The sequence below is a fragment of the Poecilia mexicana genome, unplaced genomic scaffold (assembly GCF_051168715.1).
Source record: "Poecilia mexicana isolate PSO_F unplaced genomic scaffold, ASM5116871v1 scaffold_20, whole genome shotgun sequence".
NCBI classification, from domain to species: domain Eukaryota; kingdom Metazoa; phylum Chordata; class Actinopteri; order Cyprinodontiformes; family Poeciliidae; genus Poecilia; species Poecilia mexicana.
In genome coordinates, this window is record NW_028263389.1 from 8,015,218 (window position 1) to 8,036,485 (window position 21,268).

Genomic DNA, 21,268 nt, shown 5'->3' on the forward strand with positions numbered 1-21,268 from the left:
AAAGTGTCAGATTGTAATGGCTAATAGGATCTTTGCTTTGCTTTTTATTTTGTACCTTTTATGTTTATTTACATACTCTAATTGGATATCTCTTCTGTTGAATTGTCAGCTAAAAACGGAGGCAGCTTGTTTGTATGTAAAGTTTTTTGGATCATTCAGGTGACGTGTGCTTGGGAGTCAAACTTCCTCTAATGTTTTTTTTTTTTTTTTTTTTTTATGAAAACATTTGGAAATGTTAAAAGAACTTTCCATCTGATTCTACAAGTACCAAGGCAATTCATCTTCCATTCGTCTCTAAGCTTATGCTAATGTCAGCACTGGTTAAATCCTGCCCTTTATTCCAAAGCTTCCTATTCATCTTCTGTCCTCTCTCATGGGTGACCAATACTCTGCTGCATCCTCCTTGCTCCCCTTCCTTATTATTCTCTCCTTTCTAAGCTTGGTCCCCCAAGGAAAAAAGATGTGATGATGTTGTGATGACTGAAAGGCATCTGCACAGAGGCGGCGGTGTACCCACACACCGCACGCCGAATATGCTGGTGGCAGCTTATCAGCACGTTTTGTTGATAAGCAAAGAAAAAGAAAAATATTTATGGCTCTTATAATTTCTCAAGCCTCCGCTGCGTATCAGGTGTTGCTGTTATTACCTGCAGTCAGTCGGTTGATAAATTAGTCGCTTCATCGGTAAGTCAGACGAGAAAATGATCCGTCAGTCCGTCAGTAAATTAGCAAGTCGCTAAATCATCCGCAGCCTTAATCAGTAAATAATTTGGTCCTTCACTCAGGAATTTGTCAGATCTTCAAATAAGTTAAGTAAATTAACCGTTCTTCAGTTGGTAAATCAGCCAGGAAATTATTCACTTGACTCAAGTCACTCACATAATGAGTCATCCTCCAAGGATTCAGCTTAACTTTGTATTCAAAGCCAAAAGACAATGGCTGCTTAACCTCCGCCGAGCCTGCCAACCTCTGATAACACTCGGCCAATTAGCTCGCAACTTTTATCCTTACAGATGGACTTGTTCAGAGTGTGTACGTGAGCGTGCATTAGATTTCCCCGTGCATCAATGCGTGTCCATGTTTAAAGCACCAGCATATGCTCCTGTGTTTGACTTCCAAGCTCGAAAGGATGAACTCATGCCACAGTGATGTGCGATTTAGCTTTTCAGTGGGGAGAAGGAAGCAACGTTTCAGACGCCACCAGATGGAGAAAAGAGGAACGTTTTGAGAGAAAAGGGGGAAAAAAAAAACATTTCTTGCTTCACAGAACAAATTGTAATGCTGCAAGGATATTTTATTCCTACTTTTACTCTCTGTAATTATTTTCTGAACTCAAAGTTAGCGGTCAGCGGATACAAAGTGGCCATTAAAAAGGCAAGTCGTACTTTTGTTCTGCGCTGTGAAAACGAGTAACTTAAAATGTGTTATTTTACAACCAGTAGAAGAAACACTCAGTGAAAACCAAAAGTGTGGCGCCGTACAGTGCAAACCAAAAGCCTTTCATTATAAAATCATTTTTGCTTCGGTCTTCTCTGTCACAAAGGAGGATGCAAGAGGATTGTGTGAGAAGAGAAAGCAATAGAATCCCTGCTTCGTTTTCCAATGTTTGATGTAATTTAGAGATGGACTTAATAGTTATGAGGGTTTTGTTGCTCTTTAAACAGTAAACCTTACATAAAGACACGTATAATCTTTTTTTTTTCTCGAAATGATCTCATATTACTTATAACTGACATTTTACAAAAAAAAGGAAACTGAGCTGAATTAATTTTAGCTTCCTATTTGCATATGGAAGTTGATATCAACAACATTTGGTTGCTGTCTGTGGTGAGGCAGTGGTTGTCGGGTTGTCAATAATCTAATTTGGAATGGATATGCATGCTTATTTCACTGCAATTTGTACATTTCTGTGAACATAAAAAAACCAAAACATCTAAATGTTGTGACATTCTTAATAACTAAAGCAGTTTACTCAGATATATGCCTGTTTTCAGAGTGGATTTGTGGGAAGTTGTTGTTTTTGGGTTATTATTTCAGCCCGGAGATTAAACTATTCTCAGTTTAAAAGAAGAAGCAAATGCCAGAAAGAGCACAGAGGGCGGAGATGCCCTTCTGATAACAAATGTATCCGATAAAGTTTTTAGTTGAAGCACGTCTGCGCTGTAGATGAAAAGCGGATGCTCACAGTAGCTGCTGCTGCCTCAGCGACGCCATGGGAGGCCCTGAGGTTTGAAGTAAATGTCACCATTTTCACTTAGCGTTTTATTTTATTTTATATTTTTTATTAAAATAGATTTTGGATTCTTAAGTTTGTAAGTCCAATAAAAGAAAAGAAAAAAACTTATTGAGCACTGCACTCGACAATGTTTCTTGCTGCTTGTTATTTCTGCATAGGAGATGAGCATCAACAGCACAGCAGCCCATGGGCTAACCCACGCTGTTTACAAAGAGGCAGAAGTTACTGTCTGCCACATCTTATGCTTTTTCAACTCACAGTGCCTTTTTTTTTTTATTGTTTCTGCTTAGCAGAGCCGGGTGAAGCTGTTTATGCACTTAGCACAAATGGATAAAATATTGACCTTTGCTAGAAAAAGTGCTGGCTTATTTGGAGTGTTTTTGAATGCTGCTGAACTAGCATGAAGTGAGAAAAGAAAACGAACGTCATTTCTTGGAAAGCGCATCCTCTGAGCTGGAGTTCGGCATGTTATCTGCCTCACTTCTCATCTGATTTGGATTGTAGAATGATAGCAAAGTGACATTCAAACCATCATATTAATATATGTCCAGCAACCAAAAAAAATTGCACATTTTATAAGTTTAATTTTTTTACGTTTGATTCGGCTGAGACCACTGGCCTCGGCTTGGCTCCACGTTCTGCATCTATTGGAAATGCGCGGAACATTTTCATTTGCGGCTATGCTTCGGCTGAGGCTGTTCAACATTCACCGTCAAGTCCAAAATGATTGTTCTTTACCTGAAACTTGACCTGTGGGCTTCGCTCCTGAAAGCACAAGACGATTCAAGTGTAATTGACAGGTTTTATGATGGTTGAGACATCTCTTCCCCCCCCTAGGCTGCCTCTCATGTTTGATTCATTTCTACATTGCTCCTTAGTCAGCACAATCACACATTTCATCAGTTCAGTTTCCCCCACTGTCTTCTGTTCTCGCTACCGATTCGCTGTGATCTCTCTGGCCCTTCGCCTCAGTCCTCTCTGCCTCCTAATCTCATGGGAAACTCCTCAGCATGACTGAGACAACTTAGGAAATCACTCACACGCTACCTGACTCCGAATGAGCCATATTAGTTTCATAGTGACAGTGATGGATCCCTTGCATCCTAATTAAACCAGATTTTTTTTTCTTTTCATAAAAAACACATCTATTTTGAATTGAATGTGTGACAGTAATTTGCTTATTTGTCAGCCAAGCTGAACAATATTTTAGGGATGCTAGTAGTGGCATGAGGTTAATAATTGTTCTTACTCTTCTCGTCATTTTTTTTTTTTCTCTACAAAAATTAGGAAAGTATGCCATGAGAGATTTGATCCATCGGCTACCGGGCAGTAGTAGCAGCAGCAACAATAACACCACCAGCATTGGAACGTCGGGCAATACAGGCACTCCCAGCAAGGCCATGTCAGACGATACGGTAACTGCCATATGCTGCGCACTACATGAAGTGATAACCAAGAATATGGAGAATGCAAAAGCTCTACGCGACTCTGGCGGGATCGAAAAACTCATCGGCATCGCCCGCAGCAAAGGAGACAAGTAAGTAGGTCGTGGTCAAGAATTGTTTTGTCTGCGACTGTGAAATAACTCACACTTGAAATGTCTCGCAGATCTCCATTGTCATTTCAAATCAGGAAACGCTAAATATTTAATGCAGCTTCTACATTAGACGTCTTCAAAGAAGGATTTTCTATTCCTGCCTTTTTTCCGAAAAGAAGTCTAATGTTAGCTGTTAAATAAATGATGGGGTATTTGATTAACATCATTTGCATCCCAGAAAGCCTTTATTATTTGGTTAAGTTCTGAAGTGAAATGTTTAATCTACACAGGGTTACGATAATAAAGAGTCCATTTTGGCTATTTGACCACTGCATGCAGGAAGGTCTCAGTCCAATTCCTGGAGACTTTTTGATGTCCAGAGTTATTCAGCACAACTCTCAACACCATCTGAAGCTGGTGCTGAGTTGTGCGGCGGTAAAAGAAACCTTCTGTTTTGCAGTCTTGGCTGCTCAGTTTTGCGGACCTGATTATGAAACTCAACAATGCTGTCAATTATGTGGCGACCAAAGGTTTTACACTGTATTTCTTTCGCAAACTTCAGATATTTTATGCACGAAAAGAGACACGCGATTTTCCCTCAAGGCAAACTTGATGGCTTTTCGATGTGTTGTTTACCTCGCAAAGAGGCAGTCTTCGTTGTGTTGTTGGGACCAAATGTTGATGTTTGCCTCTCCCCTTTGCATTAAAAGTAATTATGATGCAGTTGAATTGACTTTATACTTAAGGATATAAGTTAAAGGCTCCTGTTGTAACCATTCCAACTTATAGATTAAACTAAGATTTTGTGCCTGATTTTATTTTTTACACTTCAAAATTTTCACAGAGACCATCGTTTAAGTAAGGATCGCTGAAATGTAATCACAGATTATATTCATTTGCAGAATTAAATATGGTTGTCATCTAATTTGTTCAAACGAAATTAAATAAGAGCATTTTTAAAAGTGATTAAGATCTCATTTTGACAAAAATATTTATGTTTGAGCGTGTGAGCAGCTGTTTTTGAAGTATAAGTAGTTTGTGTGAGGAAATAAAGCAGAATGAAGCAGATGCAGAGTTGGTTACTGATGCGTGGTGATGACCTCACTGATTTACTAATTGGTGGTCTGAACTCAGAATGCTTTAGGTGCTGAACTTTTATTACTAATCGATTAATTTTCACCTGGCTAAATTGAATTTTTAACTACTTCCCTGCTGAACATGAACTAGCTCAACGCAGTTTTAAAAAATTTCAAAATAATTTATGAAATTACAATTAGGTCAGTCAACCTAACTGAATGGGAAACCGACTTGGAAAATGTGTTTGCAGTAAATCAACGAGAGAACGTGTGTGATACTCCAGCTCTGAAACAATGGATGCAATGTAACAATGGGTGACGTTACGTCAAAGCAAAGAAAAAACTAATATCAGGAAGAAGTGATAAAGTAAATGGAAGAATAGAGTCCTGACTTCAGTTATCTCGCTCACTTGTGGGACAGAGATTTGCTTCATTTTACCCGGCGGGCGCAAAATGATTTTTATCATAGAACCAGATTAAACACAAACAGCTCTACACCGACTCTGTCAATGAAGTTGCCTGTTTATTTCCTTCACATTTCTTTGACTCTCATGTCCTCATTATTGTCTAGAAACACTAATCAAGAACTGTAGATAATGTTCCCTTAATAATCCTTTGTTTGTCTGGATAAATGTTGCTCAGACAGGAGAAATAATCCTGCCACCAAAATATACAAAACAGAAAAAAAAATAGAAAGCTCCCTAATGGTTGTCCTCTTGGTTAACGACATGTTTAGTGAAAATTTTAAAATGTAGCGTAAATTCTTGTAAGAGGAGCTCAGCGTATTGCACACTTCATCACACACCATGTCTCTCTGTGTGTGACCAGCGGGGAGCCTGGCCTTTATGCAGCCTTTATCTCTCATTCATAGCTGCACTTGTGTTCCCTGTGATCATTCATCTAAGAAAAACAAAACAGAGCAACAAGGAAGACCAAGACAAAATAGACCTTCTTACCACGGGAGACCAAGCAGGGCGTTCTGCCTTGCTGCTATAGCAACCAGCAGGTCAGGGGTTGCCATGACACCGAAGGGTTATCAGACTGAGGTCAAATGTTGATTTATTGTGGAGCGAGCGAGACTAAGTCTATTTAGGGAACTGTGCTCCGGGGTGCCATTACACAGAGAGATGAGGTGCTGACAGAAGCCTCCATAAATGCAAATTTCACAGCGAGAGTAGCTATCTGCTAATAATTCACACCTCTTCATTGTCTTATAGGCCCATAATTAGGCAGTACTATATAGCAGATTTACGCGATTACACATGGCAGAGTTTCAGGAAACAGCGCCTACATTTAAATCAAATGTGACTGTTCATCAGTTGCACAACCTGGGCTGAAAAGGGACTGGGATAATATTGTGAGTGATTCAGAGGGTCGGGACAAATGACTGCCGAAACACGTCCCTGCCGTCTACAAAACATCCAAAATATTTGTTCAGCCTGTAGCATCGGCTTTCATTTCAAAAACACGTTTTGGCACATTGCAGGTCATTGCGGCTTTCAAAGATCATTTATCCACTAGAAATCCCTGAGGAAGTAATAACATTAATGGTTCCATTAAGTTAAATGACAGTGTTCATTGTGATTTGGACTTTAAACCATCAAGAGACGCACGAATTTACACTGAAAACAATTACTCCGATCTTCCAGTTTTGCAAATAAGTTATGGTCTCTTTACTTTCAAACGATCTAAATAGTTGTGTTTTCTTCGGGACAAAGAGAACTCCTTTCACTTCTGCCTGTTGTCAATAGGCTGGGACTCATAAAGTCACTTTCACATTAGTAATTTTTCATCTAGGTGGCAAGGAGGAAACCATTAGCATGGCAGACTGGGTCATTTTAAGCTCACACAAGAACTCTGCTTTTCCTCCGGAATAAAAAAGCAAAAATCATTCTCCTTTGAAGAGAGTAATAGTCTTCTTGAAGCCATTACAAGTTTCACCAGTCTACACATGTCTTGTGCAGCTGGTAAGAATGGGAGACAAAGTAACTACACAGCGTCACAATAAATGGGGTCCTGTGGAAATAACTCCCTATATTTTTCTCAATCTCTTTCCAGACACTCAGCAAAAGTGGTAAAAGCAGCCTCTCAAGTCCTCAGCAGTATGTGGCAGTACAGAGACCTGCGCTCCCTCTACAAAAAGGTAGATGTGCGTGTGTGTGAACTGTGTGTGTTCTGCTGCATTTGTGGGTTCTGAATCATGCTGTGCCACTTTTGTTGTGTTAAAAATCTTTAGTTCCAATTTGAGGTGAGTGTGGGATATTGCTTTCTTGCCAGATTTAAATCTCAAATGACTTGCATCTCTTCCTGCCGTTCTACAGACATTTGTCTCGTGAAAAACAAATATCAAAAGCTATGTCAGAACCACACTACAGATCTAGTTTGGCGGTGATGGCACTTCTGTGTAATGGATTTCTCGACAACATGATAATTAGGAAAAATTGTTATATTTAGAAATCTGGCCTTGGAGCCTGATGGCTTTTCGTTTTCGCTAAAGCAGATGGCGAGGCCGCTTTCTCTATAGAAACATGTTAATGAAGCTAATGAAATCCACATATCCGTCCTGCATTTTGTCAGACGAACAGCGAATTAGTTACTTTTCTAGGTTTTTCTCTTCCTTGATGAATTTCTGCTTTATTTTGTTTTCTTTTCTGGGACAATTTATTTGTAGTTTAACTGTGAAACTGTGCAATTATGAGTTACTGATGAGCTTTGATTTATGTATAAAAACTCAGCAACACATCATCAAAGACAATTTTATATAATCTGTTTGGGGCTTCAGAATTCAGCCAGCAAGGCCTAATAGGAAAACATAGCAATAAATAGGAAATGGAGGCATGTCAAATATAACTTTATTATTATTATTATTATTATTATTATTATTATTATTATTATTATTATTATTATTATTATTATTATCAATTAATAAAGTAAAAACCAGCATGATCAATCGCTGAGTTTGAGCATGATAGGAAATTTATTGCATACTTAGTTGAGGAAATAGTTTTGCATTTAAGCAAATGTTGTGCTTAATGTTCTGATTGCCCGCCATGCTGTCTTAAAGCATTATTGTGAAACAGCGATGGGACACAGATGTTTACCTCCAATATGGTTCCTTGAAAGAATGCCAAATTAGTTACGATACCAACGAAATGTGTGCAATGTCTGAAAGCTCTGGGATGAGATCAAGAAAGCTTTGTCTCATTAAAGTTTCTTCATGATATTAAAGTATAAACTTTTAACTATGTGGTTTAAGAAAATATTCCCAAAATTCTGTCTACGATGAAACAAAAATAAAGTTGGAATTTAGTCCAGAGTACATCAATGAAGTTCTCTCGTTTTTTTCTCAAATTCTTTTAACTTCACTTGGGAAGGAATCGGCATTTATTTTACCTCTTGACATTCAAGTAGCAGATAGACATGTTGAAGAAAGTCCTATTTTATGGATACTCTACCTGAGTTGAATATATTGCCTGTGATCCCAGCAGCTTCTCCTGAATAACAAGCATATCGTTACTTCCATACGTCGTCAAGACTTGTTTTCATCCATCATCAAGAAGCGGCACAAAACCCAACATAATAGCCAAAAATAGACTTATTTTTCCTGGGGCAAGAGAGGCCGCAGTAAATGTAGAGAATCATGATTGGTCTGTTTTCAAAAGTTATTCAGCAACTGGACGTTTGCATGTCGATGGTGATGTGTACATTTTGAATTGACTTCGATCTTCAAATATAACATCTTGTAAAGTGCTTCTGATTTACAGTAGTTAGAATATGGTAAAGTGGTAAAGGAAGGGAACTTATGTTAGAACCATGTGCCAGAAAGCAAAACATACCAAACTTTTCCCAAGTAAAATTTGCAATGCTGAGCATGTTCACCTACTTGCTGACACTAAAAGCAGTGGGGTTATTAAAATGGGTTGTCTTTGGTATCATGTAGACAACTGGGAAAGATGAAGCCACACAGATATTGATGCAAGGTGCAAAAGGCTGCAGGTAAATTTCCTGCCTCAGCAGTTTGTAATCTGCATGTCCTGCCGCCACGTTGTCATTTTGTACCAACCTATTTCCATTTTGTACTTGTAGACAAACTATGTGTACTTCGCATTAGATACTCTCTTGCTATTCAAGAATTTTCTGTGTATTGTTGAGAAATATAATTTTTAAAAAATTATCAAATTTGACATATAATTTAATTCCACAGTTTATTGTATTTGGTGAGCTTTTATACTCTATATGTTTTCCAAAGTTTGATGCTTTGATTCCTGTTAGTATCTCTCAAGTCAAATAAATTAGGACATATAATGGCCTTAAATCAAACCAAAAAAAAAAAATCAACATTTGACCTTTAGATAATATTGATGAGCTCACAGAACCATATGATGGATACTTTAATGTCAGTATAAATATATGACATGAATACATTCATTCATACACATTCATACAACACACCATTGCACTTAACCCATAATAATGCTGCGTGAGAACACCGACACGTGTAACATTAGAGATGCTTTCAGGAGATTCACTGTAAAGCATCAGCTGTCAAAGTACCAAACATCCCTCAGACAGGAAGGAATCGATACATTGTCAGTGTGAAACGTGGAAGACGGCTCCCTTTTGAATCTTAACGAGTCCCACGCAGCAAAAACATGCAAGAATTGACAAACAATTTAAAATGAGGGAAACTGTTTCTTTGGCTGCCATTCAAACACTTCGGCCCATGAAAAGTGTTCATCTGTCAAAGTACTTGCTTCTTGGGGTCAACCATGAACACACCTAAACAAAGGAGTAATAGAGCTGTGCTGAGTGTCAGCATTTACAGAGGCGCCATGATCAATCACTTCATGTTAATCTTTCGAGTCCATTGTGTTGTATTGCTCTTTTGTATTTTTTTTTTTTAATTATGCACACATATGCACTTACTCACACTAAATGCACTTCCAGGCTCATTGTTATTTAGCCAATTACTCAGACTGAATGGTGCAAAACCTGCAAGGTAATGAATACAGCATTTAAGAGTAGTTCATAAAGAATGGCTCAGACTGTCGAAATGCAAGATAGGCATATATACCCGTGCATTTCTTCAAATCTGGTGCATGATCTAAATAGTTGCATGCTTAATTTTTTTTTTTTTTAGCAGAACCACATTATTGGAGTCCATGTGTCATATGAGACACTTTTGTTTCTCTTCAGGTCACAAGACGTTTATCTGCCCTTCAGCTTCACTAAAACTTCAACGCTGTAATCGCAGAATTTTGCAGTACTACTTGACATATTAAGTGGGAAATGCATGTTCTTTGTACATGCATGTTTGAGCTGCATGTTTGCACGCTTAATTAATTTGAATAGCACCTCCCAGCTTATTGTAAGTTTTACTGTTTAATTTCCAAGCATTTTGCTTGGCTAAATATTAAAACACTTTTTTTTTTTTTCAAACTTTTATAATGCGGTTGCCTCTTCATTTGGCTTTTTGAAGTCTCTCCTATGCTACATTGTTACATAGACAACCAGATAAGTTTGAACCAAGTCAGCAGCAGTTTAAAGGTGCATTCATACCAGCCACACTGGTCCGCTTTAATCAAACTCTAATCTGTTTGCCTTGAAAGTCCAGTTGGTTTGAGCATGTGTGAATGTGCAATCAAACTCTGATTCAGAGGGAATAAAGAACACTGCTCTGCCCAAAAGCCCTAAGTCTCTGTTCCATTTTTGTTTAGAAGAAGGAAGTTACACTCAGCATCATTCTCAGAGATTTCCGTGTCATTTCCTTCAGTGATTCTTGGTGCAGCGACACCACAGACGAGGAGGTAAACGGGTTTTTCAAAGGGTTTGGTTCGTTTGACATCAGAGCAGTGTGATAGTGGATGGCACCAGCTGAAAATGTAACAAATGTTGCAGTTTTGGTCTCCAGTCGAACAGAGTCTACCAGAGTAGGAGGTGTGAAAACACCCTAAAAGTTGCACATATTTCTGGCTCATTTCTTTCTTTCTTTCTCTCTTTCTTTTATTTAACAATGAAGTAGAGCAGGGGTGTCAAACTCAATTTCACCGAGGGCCACTTCAGCATATTGGCCACCCTCAACGGGCCACATTGACGGTACAAATCAGGAGTGCATCCCTGCTAAAACACCCCAGACAAAAGGTTGACTTCCCTCATTCAGTTCTGTAGAGGCTTATCAATGGTCCAGGTGTGTTAGAGAAGGAACCATCTAAAGTTGCAGATGGTAGCTCTGGAAAACTAGACTTGGGCAGCCCTAGCATAAATGTATAAAAATACAATGTTAAAAATAAATTAAACATCTCATATAGTTGAATAACTGATTTTATGTATTGAAGTTTTAAATATTACATTTGAGTTTCCATGGATGTAAAATTACTGCTCAGTTTAAAAATTACAATATTTAAATCAGTGTTTAAAGGTAAGCAAACAAATAATAAAAACAAGTCACATGGGCAGACATTATAGACTTTACGCAAAGATTTAGTCTCAGAGGCAACTGAAATCAATTAATTAAAAATCCTTTCTGAATATCATCTCATGGACTCTGAACTAAATGCGTCTTTCTGACCGGGAGCTGACAGCGTGTTGAAGAGTTATGGACCGGACGGTTTGGAGCGTCTGGTTAGGAAGCGCATTACAAACCTTTGGTTGAAATGGAGCGTTAAATTCAAGTCTCCATTACAGAGAAAACTAAAGAGAATGCAACGTTGAGGATCCATTTGAGGAGCCGGTACTTTATCTTGAGGAAATAAATGACGATGCAAAAGTTAATTAGACTGTAACATACGCAGTCCGCTGCTCAACCACTGCGGACGCGGCGGATTTTTCTGCAGACCGGGAACCAGGAGGAAGTGCGTTCAGACCCCAGCGGGTGAAGTAACATTAATTTAAGTGAAGTTGCTTAGATGTAGATGCATTTATCTGCTTAATTTGTGATGGGATCTGGATTCACGGTGAATATTAACTAAACCACATAAAATGCAACTAAATAGCCGATGTTAATATGATTGTAATTTCACAGGTAAAAATAGTGCATGACCGATTTTTTTATGTTGTCGGTCAAGATAACGGATAACAAAAAAGTCTAGCGCCAGCTGCCGCCCTGACACCAACTCACACACATCTTCATCCACAGTCTTACTTGTAAATCGATTTTTCTTTTCTTGGACGTTTTGACGTTAGCTTGTAGACATCTCAGTTTTATTCGCTGGGAAAATCAATAAGCAGCTTGAGGTGACTCTGCTGCTCTCTAGTGGCGAGAAGCCGTAATGTTGGCTGGTAACAATCGGAATGCATTGTGGGAGATGTAGTTTGTAGTCAATTCGTGCTCAAAACCTATTTTAAGTCAATCATTGGCCTATAAAATGCTGGGGGGGCCACATAAAATGGCATGGCGGGCCACATGTGGCCCGCGGGCCTTGAGTTTGACACATGTGAAGTAGAGGCTCATTCAATGTGTCTGAGAGTCGAAAATACCTAAATTTTGTACTCTTTAAGAAACCACACCAGAACTTTGGTTTAAAAAACAAACATAAAAACACTGAATTCTCATACTTATGCTGTGCAAAGTCTACTATATATATATATATATATATATATATATATATATATATATATATATATATGTATGTATGTATGTATGTATGTATGTATGTATGTATGTATGTATGTATGTATGTATGTATATGTGTGTGTGTGTGTGTGTGTATTCAAACTGCTGTTTTATGCATTTAAAGTTTTATAGACAAAATACCTGAGAATGTACTTTATGCAGTCCAATTCTGTAACTGTGGAAATTGTTGTGCTAGAGGACTTTATCACAAGAGTCCAGAGCTCAAAATAAGTGACTTCACTGCTAGTATCCTTGCATGACATATTAGGTCATGGGTGTTAGCTGCTAGAAAAATCCTATTAGTCTCCAATCCAAACATGGATTAACATGGAGTTTAGACAGGAGTGGAATGTCACTGGGAAGTGTTTGGAAGCAAACCCAAAGGAGCAAAAAGTTGCAGGTTATGACATTGTGAAGTGGATTTCAGGATTCATATATATATTTTTGTATATAGTTCAAAGACGAGAATGCTTGAGATAGCATATTTGTAGTTGTTTTGATGAGGAGAAATCTTTTAATCTGTAATGATTCAGTCAGTTTGAGATGTGTCTCTAAGAGCTGTGTGCTTTGAGGTCTTGAGGTAATGAAAAAGTTTTGAAAAACACTGTCAAACAGCATGGAAGTGGATGTTTGTTTCTATGTGAGTGCGTGTCTTTGAAAATGTGGGCTTTAAAAAAAAAAAAATGCAGTAAGAAGAGTTAATCACATCCTGCAGCGGTGTCAGGCTGAAAGAGAGGGGTGAAAGAAAAGAGAATCGCCTCATATCGGACGGCAGGCCTGCATAACAGCGTTTGAACTTGAAGGAGAAGTTGGAAACCTATGAATAAACACTAACTCTGTATGAAAATACCATCTGAGATCACTTGAAAGACCTCTGATGCAAGAGTCATTAATAAACCAAATGTGTTTGTACCAACACAAACACTGACTTTAGGATAAATCATGTATAATAGTCTCCAGAGTGCAGTAAAGCACTACTTTTACCAGAGTTAATTTGGGCTCTTTGACAGAATGTGTCCCCACTTAGAATGTGTATTCGTGTGTGTGTGTGTGTGTGTGTGTGCGTGCGTGTGTTTGTGTGTGTTGGGTGTAGCTGTGCGTGTCACATCTAATCTCCAGCTTCTAGGAAGGGTAGCTGTGGGTCATCTTTTAAGTAAACAACAAATGAGTAGTCCTGTTCAACGGGGGATTTCCACTGAAAACAGGGAACCGAAGCATGGTCACTTTGCAAATAAACCTACCGTGCTAATAGGACCAGAAGGAGCAAATTCTCTGAATCATCCCAAACAAACATATGAGCCCTTCCTCCCTCTCATAACACTGAATTTCATATTCACACAGTTGCACTTTGTCATGTCCTTGTTCAGCGAATTTTCCTGTGTTGGCGTGGTGAGCCTCATTTCTTGATGAACAATCTGTCTCGGACGCTTAATCAGACACGTTCGCTCTCATGCACGTAGAACCGCCCATAGATCATGCATATACATCGCAAACTCGCACAACTCAGACCCACACGTGTGACAGATGGAGTTCAGGGTCAGGGAGATGCTATGTTTGTCATACATGTGACAGATTTACAATACGTTTTCGGGGATTCATAATTTATTATGCGCTTGTGCCATTTGAGTTGAGTGAGAAATTAGAGTTTGATGTCTGTGTGTGATGCCACTGATTGCAGTCCAGAATGCTCAAGATGTTCCTGTTAAATTGAACAAATGCATCTGTAGGGAGTCGTGTTATGTAGTTTAGTTGCATATAAAAATCCTTTTTGAATGCAGAGCTGTTCACATATGGTCCTGTTATTGTCACCGCATAAGCACACATTTACTTCATTTTGTGCAGCTGCTAGCCTCCATCCTCCTTTTCAGTTTTGTAGACTGCAATCTGACATACTTTGAATAAACGGTGAAAAAAATTCACTTTTAAAATCCTCAGCAGATGTCAAAGCAACCATAGATCCAATAAGTAACTTTCTTCTGGTTTCTCTCTGATGTTCAACCTGTCTGTGTTAGGTGAACAGAGACAGAGGATTGCTGAGTTAACCCCCCTGTTAGCGTGGAGACTACACAACTGCTTAGAAAGTCAGAAAGGCAATATTGTGGTCCACATCTGTGGTAAGGATGTCTGCAAAAAAAACAAAAAAACGTACAACTGTAGTATCTAGGTCAATCTCTTAAAGAGTAAAAAAAACAGGCAACAACGCAGAGAGACGTAAAGGTCAGAGGCACATAGATCCTGCGAGAGCAGGCGGAACATGTGTGAGTAAATCACTCACTACAGTAAATCTCACAATCTTAGTGTGAAGTGAGTAGGAGGGCATGCATGAATTGGAGGAATGAACAATAAAAAAAAAGTCTTCAATGGTCAGTGAGATCCAGAGGGAATCCACCTCTTACTGTGCGTAACCTTTTTTACAATTTGTGCCATAATGGCTTTCTGGCATTAGTGGTGCTAGACCCACCCCCCCCCCCCCCACACACACACACACACACACTCACCTCATTTGTTAAGGCACTAATCGCTTTTTACCTCACAGTCCTGTGACCTTCAGCTGACTATCCGGTGATGGTGAGAGCAACAGGCAGACTGGTTGCCTAGAAACCCACTTTCTTTGTGTTTTCCAGTTCTTACAGTGGGAGCTGAAAGAAGGTGGGTGGGAGGAGAAGGAAAAAAAACTGATGAAAAGTGTAAAATAGATGAGAATTTGTGAGACCTACACTCAGAGAATTAATTGGCTATTTTTGCAAGGCATTACAGGTACTGTATGTGGGTTTTGTTGTTGTTTCCATCTCTCTTTGTTTTATTTAATTTTATTTTATCTTTTTAACTGGTAGCTTTACGTCTTAGGGTTGAGTTTTACCTGGCTTGTTTCTCGTTCTTTCACCCATCACCAGGGCCTTGTTTTCGGAAAAAAAAAAATGTTTTCTACCAATCATTCAGAGTGAATCTACAATGACTTGCCAACTATGGGTGGAAAAAGTAAACGTTAAATTAACTTTGTCAGTATCTGCAAAATAAAAAATATTTTATTGGAGATTTTTTATGTGTTGTCATCTATTTGCCCTACATGGGACATAGACATCCTAAAATAAAACCCCACACAATTATATAGTTCAGGTATTGCTTGTTTTGCTCTTAGAGGACCTCAAGGAACCCTGTGGCTCATTCCCCATTTGTGAGGTACATCTGTCATCTGCACACTACATATATCACTCTGCAAAATACATGTATCATTCAATATTCAGCGACCGTGTTCACTTGAGTGGCCTGACAGTCTGACAGTATCCAGTCACACAGCAGTCCAGAGTGCCGCAAGAAAGTTACATTGTGAGATTGTGAGATTTGTTGTTGGGGCGAAGGAGAACCAAAATGTGAAATGAGGTGAGTGAGAAGACTGAAGGACTGCTGGGAAGAAAAAAAGGAGAGGTAAAGAAAAAAAGAGTGGTAGGAACTACCTTTGAACTACTATGCGTCTAAAGATCCAGTTTTCTATTAGTTGTTAGAGGCGTGTTCCATGTTTGTGGTACAACTACGCAAAGGAGTCATTAAAATGTAACAAACTCAAATCAAGCTGATTTTTATCTTCCGTCAAAAGAAAAGAGTTCAAACTACCTTGGGGTATTTCAAGCAGAACATTTGATTAGTCTGCAGCAGGTGGTGGCACTTCCACAATGGCTTCAACAATGATTCAGAAGAGATGACTCAGAGCGATTTGTAATGAAACTGAAATATCAGATTTAATATCATCCTACATCACATGATATAAGCATATCACAAGTTCCCATAAACGCGTACGCATTCAAACATCTGTACAAACTATTAGGTCAGAAAGCATCAAAACACCACAGCGGGGGAAAAAAAGGGAACAAATAATACTCGCTCAAGCATCGTTACAGCTAAGCCGGTGACTTTGTGTTAGTTTAACAGTGATCATGAAAACGGATTATAAGAGTCAACAACAGTCACAGAGCTGGAACCAAATTTAATTTAGCATTAAGATAATTGGCTAACTAAAAAAAATAAAAATAAAAACTTAAAGCACAAGCAGATGATTGAAGATTACGTGGACATGCCCCTTCATCGGCTTTAACGTCTGCAGCTCTCAGATGTGGGGAAGTGGTGACTGTAAGGACATTGGAGAGGTGAATCACTTCAGTGCAATGCAGCTGTGTGAAAGGGCATGGATGGAAGGAGAAGACGACTCAGAGGTGGAGAGACGATGAGACAGTCGGCGCAGAATGTAGGACAAACAGGGTAACAGCTGAGGAAGACAGAAAATATGGCGAGAGAGAGAGAGAGAGGAGGTTTTGGGGTAGGTGGAAGTAGTAGAGTAAGGAAGGAAAGAGGTGATGAGAAAAACTGCAACAATATGCATAGAGGTGCAGACATAACATGAGAGTGAAAAGTGGGCTGACGTTCATGCAGCCCTATTTTCTGACAGAGCTCTAACAATATGTTACGTGCTCAATACTGTTGGTTGGTGCAAATAAACTCTAACCAGTCTTTTTTTTTCTCTCTCTCTGTTGTGTGTTTATTTTCTAGGATGGTTACTCCCAGCATCATTTTGTGGGTTCTGCCTCAACAATAGAGAGAGACAGACAGAGACCCTACTCTTCTTCACGAACTCCCTCCGTTTCTCCCGTCAGGACATCCCCAAATAACCGCTCCGGTGAGGAAAACATCCTGCATACGTGCATACGTACAGCATCACATTCCAGTTTGTTTAAATTAAGAGTTTGATTTGGTCCACAATCAATTTCAGATGAACTCTCAAGCCAGCCCAAAAGAAGCGTACAATCCACAGAAACAAACTCTTGTCTGTTGAAAGGGAACCAAACATTATTGGTGTCGTTGTCCATTAGGAAGGACTCATTTGTGTCTCAGGTGGAGCTTCCTGGCTGATGCCCTGACATTGTTGCTTCAACATTTCCACCTAATGTTCTTTACCTGTTATGCTATTGATACTATGAAGTGTACCAGTCCATTCTGTAACTACAAACCCCCCCAATATGATGCTGCCGTCCTCCATAGTTAGGATGATCTTCTCAGACTTCATTTTTTTCTCCAAATGTAATGACAGTCATCACTCCTAAACACTTCAATTTCAGTTACATGAGATCACAGGGCTTATCATCAAAATCAAAGAACTTAGCTGTTGAGAGAAATTGCAGTTGTATTGTTTTTTTTAATGTTTCTGGAAGATTAGTTTCTTATTCCATTCTGTAAGATGACTCTCTTACAAGCGTCAGCCAGCATCTTCACAAGGCTTCTGGCTTCTCCATGATGTCATTTGAAAAAAAAAAAAATAATAAATTAACTCAAATCTAAATCTTATACAGTCCTGACATTATCGTCTGGGCTTTTCCAAATTGTTGCAATCCATAGCAAATGTATTTTATCTAAACTTCTGAAGAAAATAGAATAGAGTAGAATGAAAAACATTATTTCATGTTTCACAATGGGATAACTTATGTGCAATCAGAGCATTAAACTCACACAAAGGTAGGAGTACGCACAGTACAATAACAGAATTAAAAAAAACAATAACATACTGTACAATAAGGACACAATTTCAACATAACTACAAGATAATGTACTCCACTCCAAAAGAATGTTCAACTGAGTGGGTTAATCTAAAAATGTTCAAAATATAATCATTAGAAAAACAAAATGAAATAATATTTCATTATTACGGCATTTAGAAAATAGTAATAATTGTGCACATTCTAAACCAGACCAGTTTAAACTTTCAGTCAACAGAGCTAAGAAGGTGAAACATGTTTTCATACCGTGCATATAAATATCACGTTCAAACTGTATCTGTGTCGCATCTAAATTTATTTACATTTGTGATTTTTTTTTTCCAATAAAATTGAAAAAAAAAAATGCAAACATGTAAAACCTGACATGCAGACACATCGATTAGCCAGTAGCATCAACATTCACCAGTCCATCAGTTTTATACTAAGACTAAGTAGCTCCTGGCATCAGTGCTTGCCATCTATTGGCTGTCATGCTATGAACTATGATTATCATTAGCCTTTAGCCTGAGCCCACTGGCCTTCATGCTTTGCAAGAGTGCATTAGCATTAGCTGTTAGCATTGGTAGTAGAAGAGCCTTTAGGTGTTCTTTCTCCACACCGGGCTTAGCAAGCTGATGAGGCAGAAAAGTACTTTTCCTTCCTCCCGGCTTAGAGAGGTCTTCAAGGACCCTGCTGAGAGACGGAGAGAGAGAGAGAAGTGAGGGACAGAATAAGTGTGTGTGTTGTGTGCAAGCATTAGGAAACAGAGACGAAGGAAGGGATGCGATAAACAGAGAGGGAGATAAAAAGCAGAAAAACAACCAACACGGAGACAAGAAGAAATGAGGATTGAGGGATGGTGCAGGGAGGAGGCTGCGAAGGCTCTGGATTTGACTTTGGCAAGCGACATTGGGAGCCGTTTTGTGTTTATGACACCGTGGAGTTGAGGGAGTAAAACTCTAAATCACTGGATGCGACTCTTTATCCTCCTTCCTCTGCTTTGTACACACCCTGTCTCCCACTCCCCTCTCATGCTTTTAACTCGTCGTCTCACTTTCTCCTCTTGTCCTTCTCCACCTGCACCTGTTCGCAGCAATATCCTCACCTCTTGCTTCTAATCTCTTACTCCTTCTCGACCACACACTCGCCCAGGCACGCACGCACGCACACACACATGCACGCACACAAACCCACATACATTAGTATCTCCTCACTGCATATGCTCCAGACTGCAATCCGAGTCCTCAGAGATGGATCAAAGCAAAAGGGTGTAATGAAGGCATGCAGCCGCATTGGGAAAGGAGGAATGAAAGAGTTGATGTGAGAAGAGAATGATAAAACCGTGAAAGAGGAGCTGAGTTAAGGGGCTGAAAGAGAGAGAGAGGGCAGCGAGGAATACAGAGGGAGAGACCTGTGCCTCCCTCATGGCCACCACAGGGTACCAGGATGTTTTACCCTCATACAGTCAGACTGAAGGCCACTACTGGCCAACCTCCCTTGGTCACTGTGACCAGTGATAACCTTTTCCTTGTGGGAAACTGGCGGGTTTAATATTTCAACTTTTGAAATCCGACAGTAATGATAGAATTAGTGTAAATACCAAATGTCCTACAGCATAAAAATCTTTGGGCGGAAAATAATCCAAAATACATAATACAGATACACGTTTTAATGTATGCATGTAGGTTTTCAATATCTAAAACAAGAATACAAAGAAAAAAAAAAAAAAAAAAGTAATATGCACTGTTAAAAAATGAACTCTAGACTCCTGATTCCAAACAAATTGACCAACTCTAGTGATACCGGCTGTCTGCTTCAATGGCAGTCAAATTCAGGCATGTTCATCAGATTAAATAACTACAAAAACTTAGAAGATGCTAAACACACTTTTCGACATTCCTGCACTTTAAAACAAAAAAAGTATTTTTATTAGTCTGATGTTAATCTTAAATCATCGTAGCCAACAGAAAAAAAAACTTGAAAACATCAGTCTTTGTGATTACTGTGTTTCACTTACTAGTGAAATAAGTGAACTTTTCAACAATATGTAAACATTTTTTATATGTTTGAAACATAGTGGAAGTACCCATTTACAGATGGGCGTAAATATTTTCTACAACTATTTCTAATACCCACATCGTAGGGATGATGGTTAAAAAAAAAAGAAAAGAAAGAAAGAAAGATATGGATTTACTTTTACAGTTATAATGTGTGAAGATTTGAGACAGCATAAATTACTCTTTATATTGATATTGGATTGAAATTCAATCAAAATAAGGTTAAACACCACTACTGGAACTGACTAACAGATAATGTATTAAAAAGGATGTATCGATTGATGCCTTCAAGATAGGATTCAGTGAAAATCTCAATAGCTGTATCCCTTGTGTGTTTTATTGCTTTAAGTGTGTTTTATCTGTGGCAGGGTTTGGGCCCCGTTTGTGGCCTGTCAAGATAATGTTCAAGGCCTCCTTATGTGATAATTTGGTGTTGCATAATTCAGGACTTGACCTGGCTGTTGGCAAGCCTGTTTTCTTGATCAATATCTCGACAGTTTCAGATTTGTGTAATTTGCAAGAGCTTTGCACACACAAAGAACACAAGGAAATTGAATATGTTGCGCAGACTGAGGTATTGCACACCAGATGCAAAATTTGATATTCCAATAACATGCCCCATAAGCGTGCGCTTGAATTCCCAGACGTTCCCTAACGCGCTGGAGGTGACCCTTTCTGCTGACAAGCTAAATGATGAATAATGAGCGTGCACCTTGAAAGACCAAGAGAAGACACACACACACACACACACACACACACACACACACACACACACACACACACACACACACACACACACACACACACTCATGCAAACACAAGCAGGAGAAATGCGAAGGCTTCTGCTGTTCTGGGTTTATTGCTGTCATTAATGTCTGCATCCGTTTGTGTGTGTGTGTGTGTGTGTGTGTGTGTGTGTGTGTGTGTGTGTGTGTGTGTGTGTGTGTGTGTGCGCGCACGCGTGCAGCAAGCGCTCCTGCCTCCCCCAGAGAGATGACGAGTCTGAAGGAACGCAAGATAGACTATGATTCCACGGCAACCAACGCTGGTTTCCATAGCAACAAAGGAGAGCATGCATCCCGGAAAGACGGCATGGCAGGTGCGTGTGCACGTGTAGAGAGAGAGAGACAAAGTAGAATTAAATTATTTTATTTTAATCGCCTGATTTCATCTTTTTATTCAATTTCCCCTTTCACCTATCAGTTATATTCCCTTTATTTTTTTTACA

The 21,268-nt window shown here is 39.1% G+C and overlaps 1 protein-coding gene across 1 annotated transcript in view; it reads left to right on the top strand.

The window, feature by feature from the left end:
- LOC106904022 (catenin delta-2-like) overlaps positions 1-21,268 on the top strand; it is a 192,818-nt gene that overhangs the window by 167,086 nt on the left and 4,464 nt on the right. Inside the window, exons 20-23 of the mRNA XM_088001444.1 lie at positions 3,524-3,773; positions 6,908-6,992; positions 17,004-17,130; positions 21,008-21,139. Of these exons, the coding sequence (XP_087857570.1) occupies positions 3,524-3,773; positions 6,908-6,992; positions 17,004-17,130; positions 21,008-21,139 (594 nt within the window). The remainder of the gene's footprint in view (positions 1-3,523; positions 3,774-6,907; positions 6,993-17,003; positions 17,131-21,007; positions 21,140-21,268) is intronic.